The sequence below is a fragment of the Ambystoma mexicanum genome, chromosome 9 (genome assembly GCF_040938575.1).
Source record: "Ambystoma mexicanum isolate Mex_15411 chromosome 9, UKY_AmexF1_1, whole genome shotgun sequence".
Classification (NCBI taxonomy): domain Eukaryota; kingdom Metazoa; phylum Chordata; class Amphibia; order Caudata; family Ambystomatidae; genus Ambystoma; species Ambystoma mexicanum.
The window spans coordinates 262096087-262111381 of NC_090931.1; the positions used below are offsets into that span (position 1 = coordinate 262096087).

General features: G+C 44.2%; 1 protein-coding gene across 6 annotated transcripts in view; it reads right to left on the reverse strand.

Moving 5' to 3' along the window:
- LOC138487942 (zinc finger protein 354A-like) overlaps positions 1 to 5023 on the reverse strand; it is a 212441-nt gene extending 207418 nt beyond the window's left edge. For all 6 annotated transcript variants that reach the window (XM_069614592.1, XM_069614587.1, XM_069614589.1 and 3 more), the window contains exon 1: positions 4856 to 5023. In XM_069614592.1, coding sequence (XP_069470693.1) covers positions 4856 to 4879 — 24 coding nt within the window. In that variant the 5' untranslated portion in view covers positions 4880 to 5023. The remainder of the gene's footprint in view (positions 1 to 4855) is intronic.
- Between the last annotated feature and the right edge of the window lie 10272 nt (positions 5024 to 15295).

Below are 15295 nucleotides of genomic sequence, written 5' to 3' on the forward strand. Positions count from 1 at the left end.
TCCAGTCTCAAAACCCTTTATTAAAGCATTTTTAAAGGGAATTAAAAAATAAAGAATTTATATTTTTTATTACGCCACTGCAAATATGGGAAATGGCAAGGTTACAGTTTACTTAAGTTCATTCACGAGGAAAACAATCAATCCATCTTTCTTGGACATTTTCTCAAATGTGCTGAAGCCATTGAGTGGCTGAAACATACTGCGCAAAAAACGAATATCACTTGGAGAAGCTCCATCTGATGCAGAGAGAAAATCAATATCAACAGCTTCAGAAACACAACAACAAACAGCAGCATCACTTGCCGACCAGAGGACAAGAGCAACATTCTCCAGGGGAAAATGAGATGCCAGAGAAAACTTAAGCAAGACTTGCTGATATGAGGACAAGAGCAACATCATCCAGGGCACATGAGACATCACTCGATCAGTACACAGGCACTGCTGGGTAACCCAGCTAGTTTTTAATAAATATTAAAAATCTGCATTTTTTGTTTACAACAATTTTAATATTAAAAGACTTATAACAATGACAGCATTGTGTTATTGTAATAATAATCAAATTAATATCCATAGTAAAAAGTATAATTGTTTAATTGTGCAAGTAGAAGCTTTCCAACAGAAAAGAACATGGAATATGGGAGAGGTTCAAGAGGCTCTTATGGTCGACGCATGGCAGGGTCGACTTTCAAAAAGCAATATGAAGGGCATTTCATTATAGAGAAAGTTGACTGTTAGGCAGATGAACACTGGGATTCGCAATTAAAAATCTGAATTTTTGACATGGAACCCTGTAGTCCATACATGGTTGAAATTCAATGTCCTTATTTGTCACGGAAAACAAAGATGCCCCAGGAGGAGATTTTGATGGGATTTTAAAACATCCTCACAAAAGTAGTCCTTCTCGTTCTCTGATGATCTATACATGTGATCATAGAGCACTTCAACAGCCGGGTGTAATATAATGCCACAATCATACTCCCTATGTGGCAGGAGAAACTTATTTATGGGCTTCTTAAAAATGTCAAAGCTAGATGATTGACTGGTCACAGCAGCCATCAAATGTTTAAATGTGCCTCAGCAATCATTCAGGACCAGTCTTCCACTATCCATGGTTATTCATATAATTCGCACAAAACTGAACTCTGTCACAGAACACGTCATCCCGTCCACGTGAAGTTGACGTTACTGGAACCAAGGGATATAGAACAAACAAGGCTAGCTGGGAATGCAATCATCAAAGGACAGTTAAAGTGCAGTATTATTAGGTATTGACATATGCACTATTAAATTGTAAAAACAAAAGTCATTGTGCTTCATCCATCTTGCCATAGAGGATGAAATTTGATACCACTCCCCTCCAAAAGTAACTCAATAATGAAAAGATATCTACCTTTCCAGAGATCTTCTGACGCAGGTCACAGGTTTCGAGGTTATTCGCGCTCTTAACAGTGACCATAATCTCCTGCAACTGAAGTGGTCAGCCCCCCGTTTACCAGTCCGCAAGATTCTGAGTGCCCTCAGAACAACTAATGTCGAGACTTATGCTAACTCCACACGCCTGAGATTGAAAACCTCAACCATCACGACATTAACAACAAAGTACCGTCAAGCCAAAGTTCTGGAAACTTCAAAAACTTCATCCAGCCTCACGGACTACTGTCCACTACTACAGCCATACCAAGTCCCAAATCTGGGTAGCCGTATGAAAGTGAAGACGAACCACTATAACAATCCAACACTCAGATTCAAAAGACTCACGATGAGATGAGCCCAAAGAAAAGCCAGATGTTTCCCTTCTACCATTAACAGCGAAGCAGCTCGGATTGCAACCAATAGCTACAAGAACTGGTTAAAAGACTTCAAACTCCAGCTCTACCAAGATGATTCTGAGCAAATGCTGAGAGTATTAAGTGGGAAACAAACAAATGCGTTCTGGTCACTGATTACTTCAAAAGAGGCACTAAGTGAAGACACTTTAACATCTAGTGTCCCTGAAGAAACTTGAATCTCTCACTTTTCAGCTCTTTTCGATCCATCTTCAAAAAAGACTGAACTTTACAAAGATCGAAGTACACACTGGGACATCGAACTCGATCCGGTCTGCATCGAATCCAAAATCAAAAAACTAAAATCATCTCGAGCACCTGGGCCAGACGGCTTGTCAAACATGGATTTAAAATCTGACCCTACAAGCTGGTCCATCCTGATAGCGGAAATATTTGAATCCTGCAGGGTATCCAGATCCATTCCATTGTCCTGGAAGACAGCTAAAGTTGTGCCAATTTACAAATCATGAGATAAAAGCGATCCAAACAACTACTGACCAATAGCACTCCTTGATTGCATCGGGAAACTCTTTGGCTCCTTCCTCCTTGACAGCTTTAAGACGTGGATACCATCTTCAGAGGGTGGGACAATTTCCAAACAGGTTTTAGGAAAAACCTAAGCACCATGGCCTATATATTTACTCTTGACATCCTCAAGGCAAGAGTACAGGAAGGGGGCTTCCCGCTTTGTCTGGCTTTCATCGACTTGTCTAAAGCGTTTGACAAAGTAAATCGAGAGAAGCTATGGAGCAAACTCGCCAACTGGAAATGTCCCCCCGCCTTGCTAGATCCAATACAAGACCTTTACTCCGAAACATCAATGAGAGTTAGACTCAATGTCACAGGTCTTCTCTCTTCGTCAATTCGTACAAGCTGCGGAGTAAAACAAGGATGCCCCCTGGCACCGGTACTGTACAATGCCTACACGGGCGACTATCAACAATCTGAAAGAAATGTAAAAGCCTTCCCACCTTCGCTGGGCTCCGAAAAGATCAGTAGACTGCTTTACGCAGATGACATTCTGATTGATCAAACAATGATAGGGCTCCACAGAAAATTGGACAATTTGAACGAACACCTAAAAGAAAACGATCTGGAACATAACAGCCTGAAAACAAAGTGATGTGCCTTATAAATCCGGCTAAAAGAAAAACATCAAAAGGCATGGTTTTTCAACAATGCACGTCTCGAAGAAGTTGAAACATTCAGATATCTGGGCACCATGTTTAGCAACAAGAAGAACGAATCACCAACGCAAGATTTCTTGGTCCAAAAAAACAAAACCTTAACAAACCAACTAATCATCATGGACAAAAAAATATGGTCACTTTTCAGTTAAGGCTGCAATAAACTTTTATAGGATGAAAGCGGTCCCTGCGCTCTCTTACGGTGTGGCAGCCATGACAAATATTCCACACTCAATTTGGCCTAAATTGGAAGGTTTTCTTTGGGAAAAAGTACTTTGACTTCCAATCTCCACACCATTAATTCTTATAAGAAGAGAACTCTGTTTAATCTCACTTGAAGGCACGGTATCCCTCAACAGCCTGATGTTCTACAGGGAAGTGAGACTATCTAAAGAAAAAACCTACGTATTAATTCAAGAAGAAATTGAGAAAGGTCACAACAAAATGCTCAAAGCCTGGGTACACAAAAACCAAACTCTTCTAAAAACCATAGGAAGTACTGAGGAGGAGATCGCATTTAATCCGACAAAGACGTCAAAAAAACTGAAAGAAAATGACTGGTGCGACACCCAGCTGAAAGCACTGAACTTCAAAGCAGCGGCCCACCTTCCGCTCTTCGCTCAAAAAATAAATGAGCCCATCAGTTACTTATTGAAGTTTCCCAACAAGACCTTTCGTTCGACGTTCTTGCGAGCTAGATTGAACATTTTAAAAACAAACGAGGTCTTGAAAATCCGAGGTAAAACTAGGACGGACTCCTAACGCTTTTGTTTGGAACAAGACACGAAGTAAAGCTTAAAACATCTGATCCTCCACTGTCCTGCCACCATTGGCAAAAGGGAAATTCATCTAGATCATTTGTACTCCAAATTTTCAAGAATGGACGAAGACTACTGGTGGTCCTTCTTGATGAACGGGCTAAATCGAAGACCAGTCATCGCGTTGGTAAACTTCCTGCATAGTCTGGACCTGGCCTCCCCTTTCCAACAAACACAACCTTAAAGGACTTAGCCCAAACCACTTCATCTGGAAAACTTTAAATGGAAAACACCTATAAAACAATAGTGGAAACAAGACTTTGTAAAAACTGAAACTCAGTTAACATAAAAAAAAAAATAATAAATAAAAAAGTGAAAAGATATATATAGATTACACACACGCTTTAAATAATGCCACCTTTTAAAGCACATGTCCAATAATCATTTATTTAAATTAGGATATCTTATCGGCGGTGGTGACAGGGAACAAATGGGGCAGGGGAAAGGAACATGGGACTTTTTGTTTCCATACAGAAGATGTGTGACCTAGCAGTTCAGGCTTTTGGGGTGAGACCAAGGTTGATTCGCATAATGGTTCACAAAATGTGGTCAAATTAGAGATTAGCGCCACTTTAGTTTCATTGCGCTCTCGTCAGGCTTTGCATAGGATAGAAGTTCCTTTGGGGCATCAGAGGCTAATCACAGCCGGCACGTTTAGCAAAGCGGAACAATTTGGATTTGTACATTTAGGCGAAGGCATCTTTGGATGAGGGTTTATTCACAGGCTAATCACCACTCGCCAGCGTCATTCGCTTTTTGTACTCACCAGGGTGAAAATCACTCAGGTAGTGCTTACCAAGGTGATGCTCACAGAGCAGGTACTCATTCACCTGGTTCAGGTGGCACTCACAAGTCACACATGTCAATAACACCCTACGCGATTCAAGATTTACTTATCCAGTCCTGTTTTTCCTTAGCTGGGGTCAATACACGAAGCTGCAAGGGCCAGCATACAGGGTCTATCGGCTAAAATGCAGAACTGAATGAAGATGACTACCAACAGGGGCAGTTGTTAACTACTCACCGGCGCCGCCTGCTCCCGCCCCATGGCTGCCAGTGAGAGTCCGGGTCTCTCAGTGACCCGCGTGAGTGGGTCCGCAGCTTGTCCAGAGGCAAGGCTACCCCCTGAGTAACGACAACCAAGGATGGTCTAAAGCTGCCGCGGCTCTATTGTGAGAGCTACGAGCATTGCTAGGAGAAATCACCGCGCCTGCGCAAAGCAGAGACCCGGCACTCCAGAGGCTGCGCAGTGAGTGCACCGTACCAACATCGCCGGTGACGTTTCTTACTCCACAGCATGTCCTTCAACTAGTTGCTACTATAATGTAGTCGGCGCCCCTGTCGCGCGTGGAGACATTTCGACACTAGTGAGACCCATACGCTGCCCCAGAAGTAGTGGACACGTTTGCAGGACGGTGCACACATTCCCCATAAACACCATTCATCCCCTGATACGCGCCCCTGAGACAAGAAGTCGTCGGCACCCCTTTTATGAGACGCCCTGAGCCACGCTCATGTTGTAACCTGTGCAGCTCAGCAGGCAGCTGCCTTGAACACCGGGGAGCAGCAGAGGAGGAGTCGAGAGCGTAGGGCACCCGGAAGAGAGAAAGCACAAGCCGTTCACGGGGTGGCTGCTCGGTTGAGCCAGGGACACCTTACCATGCAAAGTCAACACAGGGTTGGAAATTACTTGGAGCGCTTCAGCTTCAGGCCTGTAGCATAGAACCGCTGGTTTCACTTGACAACAACAGCTACTAAAACCCCCCCTTTGACCAACTGGTTTCACACAATCACGGCTATTTGAAAATCTTTATAAGGAGCAATTAGCAACATTTGGAAAACCTAAACAGGAGTGGAGCGAGCCACATTTTGAAGGGCTTGATGGCAGTTTTCGAAAGCTGGTAGTGAGTGGTGCCATTAAACCCTCTGCGCTGTTGCCTTTCCCCTTTTGTCTGAGTTTAGGAGGCTGAATTGCTATTACACCTTCCCATAGCTCTCAATCATTTCTGTCACAGGCAGGTTAAAACACTGGATTTTGTTTTTGGCGGGTGAGAGCCCCTTGAAATGAATGGGCGTGCAGGAGGCTTGGTGGGTGAGTCAGCTCTTTACAAGGCGGGTAACACCCGCCAAAAGCGTGTGAGTTGAGAGCTATGACTTCCTTTTGTACGTTAGATGCATCTTTCAACCCAATTCAGAGGCTTTTTCATTCCACAAAGATGCTAACGAAGATTCCCCCCGCTAATAGTGCAGGGAGCTCTTGATTCTATTAAAGACAAGGAGGCGAGCATTATGCTTCATCTTCTTATTTATTACTCTCAGCAGTTTCAACCAAATATTAACATTTTCAATCTTTTCATTGAAATAACTTTTTTTTTCCTTTTTTCTTCCTTTTTTTTTTAAAAAAAACTTCATATTCCATCAGTCTTGGGTCCCTGTAACCCCAGTGTCCTGGTCATGTGACCTAGTCCTTCCTCTTCCTGTAACCCTCCTCTTCTTGACTGCTTCCAACTGCAATCTCCAACGTAAGCTGAACTGTCAGCTTGATCAACCTAGTCTCTGAACTGTAGAGCTTTGCTGAGACAATCCCTCGCGTTCCAACTTGCGATTCCGGACAACTTGTCTTGTTCCTTTCTCGTACGGTTGCAGCTATTCTTCTGCTCTTTTCCTAGTGGCAGAAATAACAGTACATGTTAGGGCGGCGGATACACACCCTATTCTGGGACAAAAACATGTGAGTTATTTGCTACATATCACAATACATTTGTCATTAGTACATTAGCTCTCCTGTGTATCTATGGTGGGAAAGTAATGCCCGCCTCCTTGTCTTTAATAGAATCAAGAGCTCACTGCGCTATTAGCAGGGGGAATCTTGATTCTATGTCAAGACGGAGGCGAGCATTATGTTTGTTCAAAGATTCTTACCATTGCTTCTGCTAACGTGTTAATTGGTTTAAAATAAAACGTTCTAAACATAGTATCACTAGCCCAATCAGCTGCTTTCTGAATATCTTGCAAAGTCACGCTGTATTGCTCTCCCCTGAGTGCAAGTAAAAACATAAATCACCAATGCAATTATAGAGCCAATACTTTGAACGCAGAAAGACGCAATAACTCGCAACCACACACTCTTAGAAGATAATCAGCACTTATACGGCTATTTATTCAAAGTTTAGAAGCAACCAGTTATAACATAGAAATAACTCACAGAAATAATATAGACATAAATCACAGAAGAAGCAAAGAATTTATAAGGAAATACATCACCGTGAGCGTAACTGGATTCCTCATCTCGCCCGGAAGCGGCTGGAAGACCCCTGGAACAGCCAGGCCGAGAGCACCACAGCTCACAGGAGTGCCGGACGTAAGCGTCCTCCTCCGGCTGAAGTCTCACCTGACCACCTCCTTGTTTCCGCATATATACACACTCCGAAAAGGGGTGGCAGTTCTCGAACATTCTGGAAATGGCACTTGCGCAGTTGATGAGCAGCCGTCGGTTGCCAGCTGGGTCAATCGACAGCCACCCCCAAGGAGCAGAGTGCCTCCCTCCTCTAAAAACACGCTCCGCGGAGGACAGTAGCAAACCAGAACAAAGTTAGCTTTCCCAGCAGAAATGTCCTTGACCGCATACCAGGTTTGGAAAGCATGTTTTCCTCAGCACCGTGAATTTAACACTCAGCAAAATGTGTGCAGCTTTTCACTGCGGCATGAAGTAAATATCCATCATGGCACCGAGCGCTCCCAGAATGCACTGCGCACCAGCGCCATTTCAGTTCAAGCATAACAATTCCACCCTTGGATATTTACCTTCCATAGCCCGGTGGCAAAGGAGCCAATCTCTGAAACCTACGAAACATTAAAACTAAATTGGGAATACATTGAATACAACAACAACAAGCTATTATGGTAGCTAATATAATGAAAATGCAAGCAAAAGCGTAACATAGTGTACCCCCAATATCAGGTATCCATGAAAATAACCAATCCCACCAATTCCCAGTACGATCTTGAGACACTTGAGAAATGAGATCCCTCAAACTTCGAATATGACTTTCAATGGATTGTGAATGGTCACTTAAATTGAGACAACACATACCTTCAAATGCGTTACACCCTAAATTATGCTTTAGCAATAGATAATCAACAGCAGCTCTGTTCTGCAAAGTTCCTTTTCTAATAACTTGACTATCAAGGAGTAATTCTTCTAATGCCTGAGAAGTATGATTCAGACTTTTAACTACTAAACATGCTAATTTCATCATAGATTTGTAACCCCCAGCAGCTAAACCCCAAACTCCCACTAATGAAAGGGTTAATGCTAGAACCTCAGCTTCTGATAACAAGTGTACATGTGAATCACAATCAGGAGATAGACCCACAGATTCGAAAGTTGACCGTTTACCTCGAGTTATCGCTGGGTGTAAAGGAAACTTCATTAGTCCTAATCGAGTTAAAGCACATGGACCTCCGGAAATATTAGCTGGAATATAAGTGTATGTGATGTTGCCACATGAAAAGAGCCATCCTGTTGGAAGTTTCACATGATTCAAATGACTGGCAGCTATCACTGTATGATTACAAGACATAGTATTATTTACACTGGTGCATGTGCGTGGCACTCGCGAACACAGTCGCTGCTCAAACCTTGTATGATTGTGTTGTTTGGTTAAATCGATCTGTTGGCATTTGCCAATTTCTTGTGCATTGCAGGTCATAAAATAACATACATCACCTTGGGTTATATTATAAGTAATAACACGTGTCAAATTTCTCCATTTGCGATCGGTTTCTTGGCAAAACCTACAGTACTCATAAACGAAAAAAGGTTGCCTAATATCCGAATCTTGAACCACCGAATCATTGTGTGTGACGCCGAAGATATGCTTTAAAACCAGAACAGGCATCGGCACTGCTACTAAACACGTAGTCAATAAAGCTTCAGCATTGGGCACATCAGTAAGACAGAAGTGCGATATGTTGAGCACCTGCTGTGCCAGATATATCCACATATTCTCCGTCTGGGTGATCAGAGGAGAATGTTTTCGCCGTCCTGAAAATGCTTCTCGCATGACTGACATCAAGGTTGTTATCACTTGCTCCTGTCCTGTTTGCCGCATTTCACAAATCCATGTCTTCGGTCTGGCTGGCTTTTCGGCATCGGCATAAGGCTGCTTTGGGACAACATTATTCATCACTATCAGTATCCCCTTGGTCACTGGCACAGATGTGACATTTTCCGGGTAGCAGTAGGCTGTTTAACTCTCCCAAAAGGAGTCCATTTAGTACCACAATTACACCAGCAATACACAGGATCTACAAGGCAAACCCAGAAAAGAGATATCAGTGTTGCACATCACTCTCTCAGGTAACATTTGTCTGCGGGCACATATTGCCATTTCTTTCTACCCGGCTCCATGACTAAAACTACTTGATATTTGCCTGATGCAATGACATCTGCGGGCACTTGTGGGCCACTTGGCTTTTCCACCCACACCTTTGCACCCGGTACCATACTGTCTGAAGAGCCAAAACCGCGATCCCCACGGGTAGTTAACACTGTAGGAGGCTCCCCCTTCTTAATCATGGACAACTGAACGGGAATAATGATCAATTGGGCCACTCGATCACCCTTGTGGATTGATAAAAATTGGTCCCACTATTCATTATGATGACTTTAATCTCGCCTTGGTAATCAGCATCAATTACCTCTCCCAACACTTGAACTCCCTTCAATGCTAGGCCAGATCTAGGGGCAATCCATCCCATATGCTCTGGGGGAATTTGTACTCCAATCTCTGTTTCAATTACAACCATCCCTCTCGGGCCTACTCTGATTTCTTCATGGGAATGCAAGTCTACCCCTGCTGACTCTGGAGTTGCTCGATAGGGAGCTAAAGAACCCGGAGTAAATTCCCAGTACAATAGTGTTTCTCTGACTGAATTGGGTTGAAGCTGTAAAGTAGGAGTCGTTAATCGCATTAAAGGAGTTTCATGCTCATTCACAGGTCTATTGTTTAATACTTGCACCACATCAAACACACGATCACGCCAGCCTGCCAGATTGCCGTCTCCAGATTTGCGCAATTGTTCTTTCAATAGCCCATTCATTCGTTCAATTAACCCTGAAGCAGTGGGATAATAAGGTACGTGATACAACCACTCAATGCTCTTTTCCTGACAATACTCCTGAATGAGTTTGCCTTTGAAATGTGACCCATTGTCACTTTGAATCTGCAAAGGCACTCCATAATGTAGTATGATCTGATCTAACAACCTGATGGTGTTCAGTTGTGTTGCACGTTTGCACGGCAAAACCATCAAATATCCTGAGTATGTATCCACAATAGTGCATGCATACTGACAACCTCTACTGATTGGCATGGGACCGATATAATCAACATTGCCAAATGTTGACCTGGTAATTTTCCTCTTCGCAATGTACCTCGAACAATCTGAGGGATAGGTCTATGCAGTTGGTGTTGGCACACTGGACATTGCAAAATGATTGTTTTCACTACTTCTAAAGGAAGACTGATTCCTCGAGCTTGTGCCCACCTGATAGTAGCCTTTTCTCCAAGGTGCCCACATTTCTGATGGGCCCATTTGGCCAAACCCTCCAAATCGTCTTCCTGAGCCTCTGCATCCACAGATGAAATATTGGTGTGTTCGTCTGCAACAGAATTAAACCAACGTTCTAATGAGTCTGTGGCACAATGCGTGTCCACATGATATACAGTGACTTCACTTTGTGACAACATTTCTACAATATCTTGCCACAGTTCTTTTCCCCACAACTCTTTTGAATGAATCTTCCACCCATTCTTTTTCCAAGTTGGCAACCATACTGCCAATCTATTCGCCACTGACCATGAATCTGTGTACACTTAACATTGACCAGGGGTCTCTTGTTTCAATGCTTGGTAAACTGCGTAAAGCTCTGCAAACTGACTGCTCTTCCCTTTCCCTGACGTTGTCAACATCTTTTTTGTCTTGGGATTGTACGACACTGCTTTCCAGTACCGCTCAGTTCCCACATATCGAGCTGAGCCATCCGTGAACCAAGCATGCTCTGTTTGCTCCACGGTCAAATCGCTGTAAGGTACTCCCCATTTCACGGGAGACTCATGTTTTTCAGGCACTTGCGGTGGTATGTAATCTGAGGGCGGTATGTTGGCTACTTGCTCATGTAATTTTGCAACTCCACCCTTCCCTGATTTGGCTCTGTCTTGAATGTACCATTTCCACTTAATTATGCTGGCTTCTTGAGCATGTCCTATTCTATGCGTTTTAGGAGAGCTCAGTACCCATTGCATGATTGGTATTTCTGGTCTCATTAATACATCATGGCCCACCGTCATTTGCTCGGTATCAACAAGGGCCCAATAACACGCCAGCAATTGCTTCTCAAACGGAGTGTATGAGTTACCAGCATCGGGCAACTTACGACTCCAAAACCCCAATGGCACACGTTTCCTGTCTTGTTTCTGCCACACACTCCAGTTAGCATAATTGTCTTGTACAGACACATTTAATTCCACTTCGCCTTCCTTCAATGGCCATAAATCAAGCACCTGCTGCACTGTGTCTTTCGCCAGCCCAAAGGCTTTCTGTTGCTCCTCCCCCACTGAAACTCATATTTCTTTCGTGTCACCTTGTAGAGGGGGGCCAATATCAGCCCTAAATGGGGAATGTGCTGTCTCCAAAACCCAAACAGCCCTATAAACTGCTGAGCTTGCTTTTTGTTCATTGGAGTGGTGAATTCAAGTATTTTCTGTCAGGCTTTTGGCACCATTTCTCGATGCTCATGATGCCACTGAATCCCTAGGAATATCACTGTTTCAGCTGGACTTTGAATTTTACTCGGGTTAATCTCCCACCCTTCCTCCTTCAATCCTTCCATAATGACATCTAACTGGCTTTGCACACTGTGCTCATCCTTACCCTGAATCAAAATATCATCAATGTAATGAGAGATTTGTATGTCAGGTTTACACTGTATCTTGTCTAAGTGCTCTGCCACCAGCCTGTGACAGATAGTCGGGCTATGTATGTATCCCATAGGAAGCCTTGTGAAAGTGTACTGACGTCCACTCCACGAAAATGCAAACTGCTCTTGACACTCTTCTGCAATTGGCACAGAGAAAAATGCATTGGCTAAATCGATCACTGCATACCAAGTCCCCTCAAACTTTTGGACATTCTCAATGAAGGTAATGGCATCTGGCACTGCGGGCACTAAGGGAGGAGTGTGTTTATTCAACTCCCGGTAATCCACCGTCATCTCCACGACCCATCCCTTTTTAATAGACCAGAGAGGATTGTTCCATGCGGTGGTAATAGGGTGTAATACACCCGCCTCCACGTACTCTTTGATGGCGTCTGAAATTTCCTTGTGCGCCCCAGGAATGCGGTATTGTTTCATTGCTACCCGCTTGGTTGCCACCGGCACTTGCACTGGGGGCATCTTCAATTTGCCTACGGTAATGGGTGTACAGATCAATACACTCACCCCAAACTGGTACGTTTTACCGCCAAGTCGCAAGGTTAACCCTTCCAAAATATCAAAGCCAATTATATATTCAGGTATCGGGACAATTAACACTTGGTATTTCTGCCTATTCAAATTGCCTATTTTCATCTCCACTTTCGTTTGTACTGCGGGGGTCTCCTTTCCCCATAGACCTGTAATAGTAAACTGTTTGCCTTTAAATCGTGTTGGATTGCCATGAATCAAAGAGGCCTCCGCCCCGGTGTCTATCAATGCCCGCACCCCTTGTGTATTTCCTGGCCCCCAAAAAATCTTAAAATGAACATGAGGCCGCCTATCAACTTTTATGCGGGAAGACGCTGCCGGAGCTTGGCCGAAGCCCTAGTCAAACTTCAAATGAGTGTGACTCGACTCCACCTCTAACATTGCACTCACCACCTTTCTCAAATCAGCTTATGTTGACTGGTACGAGGAAGGTGTCCCCATGGACCCTTCGTCTTGTTCTTCCGCAGGGGGAGCAGAAGGTGAGGTGTCCCCCTGTGGCGTGGTAACTACCTGTTTCTTAACCTGTTTATAGCGCTCTTTGGCTGCAAGTCCTCGTTTTTTGTATAATTCATACATTACTCTGGTTTCAATGCCATCAATTTCTTCATGTGGCACACCACCTTTTAACAAAGCCAAAAACATGTCTTTTCGGCACACTCAGGGGTCTCTGCTATCTTGCCGCCTGCCTTCGGTTCTTCTCTCACTACGCCCCTCTCTCTCCCATGGCTTGTTATTGCTCTTATCCCACTCCCTTAAATCTGCAAGTTGCCAATGGCATCCGCTACCTCATCAGTAGCTTTGCCCGTCATACCTACGAGCAAAGTCATAATGACACTTTTGTATGCGGGTGGCGTGGTTCTAATCACCATGTTTCGAGTTAAAACTGAGATCGGCACGGCTCCCATGGGATCAGGAGCATCTATGTGAATAGCCTCTTTCATAGGATGCTCTCTGACTTTTTGAATTGCTTCTCTCAACATATACCACTTCGTTTCTTCGCTAGGCCAATCTGTGTAATGGGGTATTTACGGTTACATGCCTGGGCTACCAGGTGCAACAAAGACAGTTGTGTATCTTGACCATTTGCGTCAGGGGGGTGGTCCTGCCCTTAAGACCTCCTGTACATTGGTGTCAATTGACAGGGGTAAAAAACGTGGTGAATCCGTAGAATCTACCAACAACCCTGCAGCACCCCCATCTAGCAATCTCACCATCCATGTCAATAAAGCTTCCCCTGATTTTTGCCTCAAACGGGTAATAATTTCTGCAACCTCCTTCTGTGTGTAATCCTCCAGCGTGGTTAAATCCACCATTCGGCCAGCAGGATTTTGCGGGTGGGGTCCGGCTCGCCGTTTTCTAACGGGCTTAGCCGCCACTGTTTTCTGTTTCACTACCATTTTAGGGTCAGACTCATTTGCGGAACTACTTTCTAGACTGGTTGAATCAAAAATATCACCATCCCGCTTATCTGGATCCCAGTCCACACCAGCGGTAGCGATTACAGCTGCCACCTTTCTTTTGTTGACCCCTCCCCGTCTTTTCCTGTACTTATACAGGGCTCCTCTGATTGCTTATCTCTCGGCCACAGCCTGATATGTGTCAGCCTTATCTTTAAACTGTTGCATTTGAATCTGCTCCATTAACGCAGTCTGCCTTTCTGCAGCCAGCTCTCTCTCTAATCGCGAAACCTCATTTTTCATTTCCACCTTCATTTGATATATTTTCCTATAAGCATGCAAAAGAACCAAACCTCGCCTACCCAATGCCGCACATTCTCTGCCACGTTCTACTGGAACTTGTTGCAAGCTTGCCATTACATCAGACCGATCGGCATCTCCCAATCCTTCATCCCATGTTTCACTTAGACCTGCACCACATGCCCACGCCTGGGCCAATTTATCATATGGACTCTTAGTCCAGCCTGGAATAACAACATCAGAACAGTCACCGCCAGCGGTAACGCTCTTCTTCCTGAACAAACTACTCATTATCGCAAACAAAACAAAACCTCTTTATATCTATACATTTTTCTCTCCACACTACAATCACACCCACAGGCACGCACACACCAGCAAAGGAAAAAAACTTCACTACCCACTTTCACTTGCAAGATAACCGAATCCTATCTACGTTCAAACAGAATCTTGAATACTCGGAACAACTCATCACAAGTATCCTGTTTGTGACACCAAAAAATGTATTGCTCTCCCCAGAGTGCACGGAAAAACATAAATCACCAATGCAATTATAGAGCCAATACTTTGAACGCAGAAAGACGCAATAACTCGCAACCACACACTCTTAGAAGATAATCAGCACTTATATGGCTATTTATTCAAAGTTTAGAAGCAACCAGTGATAACCTAGAAATAACTCACAGAAATAATATAGACATAAATCACAGAAGAAGCAAAGAATTTAAAAGGAAATACATCACCGTGAGCGTAACTGGATTCCTCATCTCGCCCAGAAGCGGCTGGAAGACCCCGGGAACAGCCAGGCCGAGAGCACCACAGCTCACAGGAGTGCCAAACGTAAGCGTCCTCCTCCAGCTGAAGTCTCACCTGACCACCTCCTGGTTTCCGCATATATACACACTCCAAAAAGGGGTGGCAGTTCTCGAACCTTCTGGAAATGGCACTTGAGCAGTTGATGAGCAGCTGTCGGTTGCCAGCTGGGTCAATCGACAGCCACCCCCAAGGAGCAGAGTGCCTCCCTCCTCTAAAAACACGCTCCGCGGAGAACAGTAGCAATCCATAAAACCATAACAAAGTTAGCTTTCCCAGAAGAAATGTCCTTGACCGCATACCAGGTTTGGAAAGCATGTTTTCCTCAGCACCGTGAATCTAACACTGAGCAAAAAGTGTGCAGCTTTTCACTGCGGCATGAAGTAAATATCCATCATGGCTCAGAGCACTCCCAGAATGCACTGCG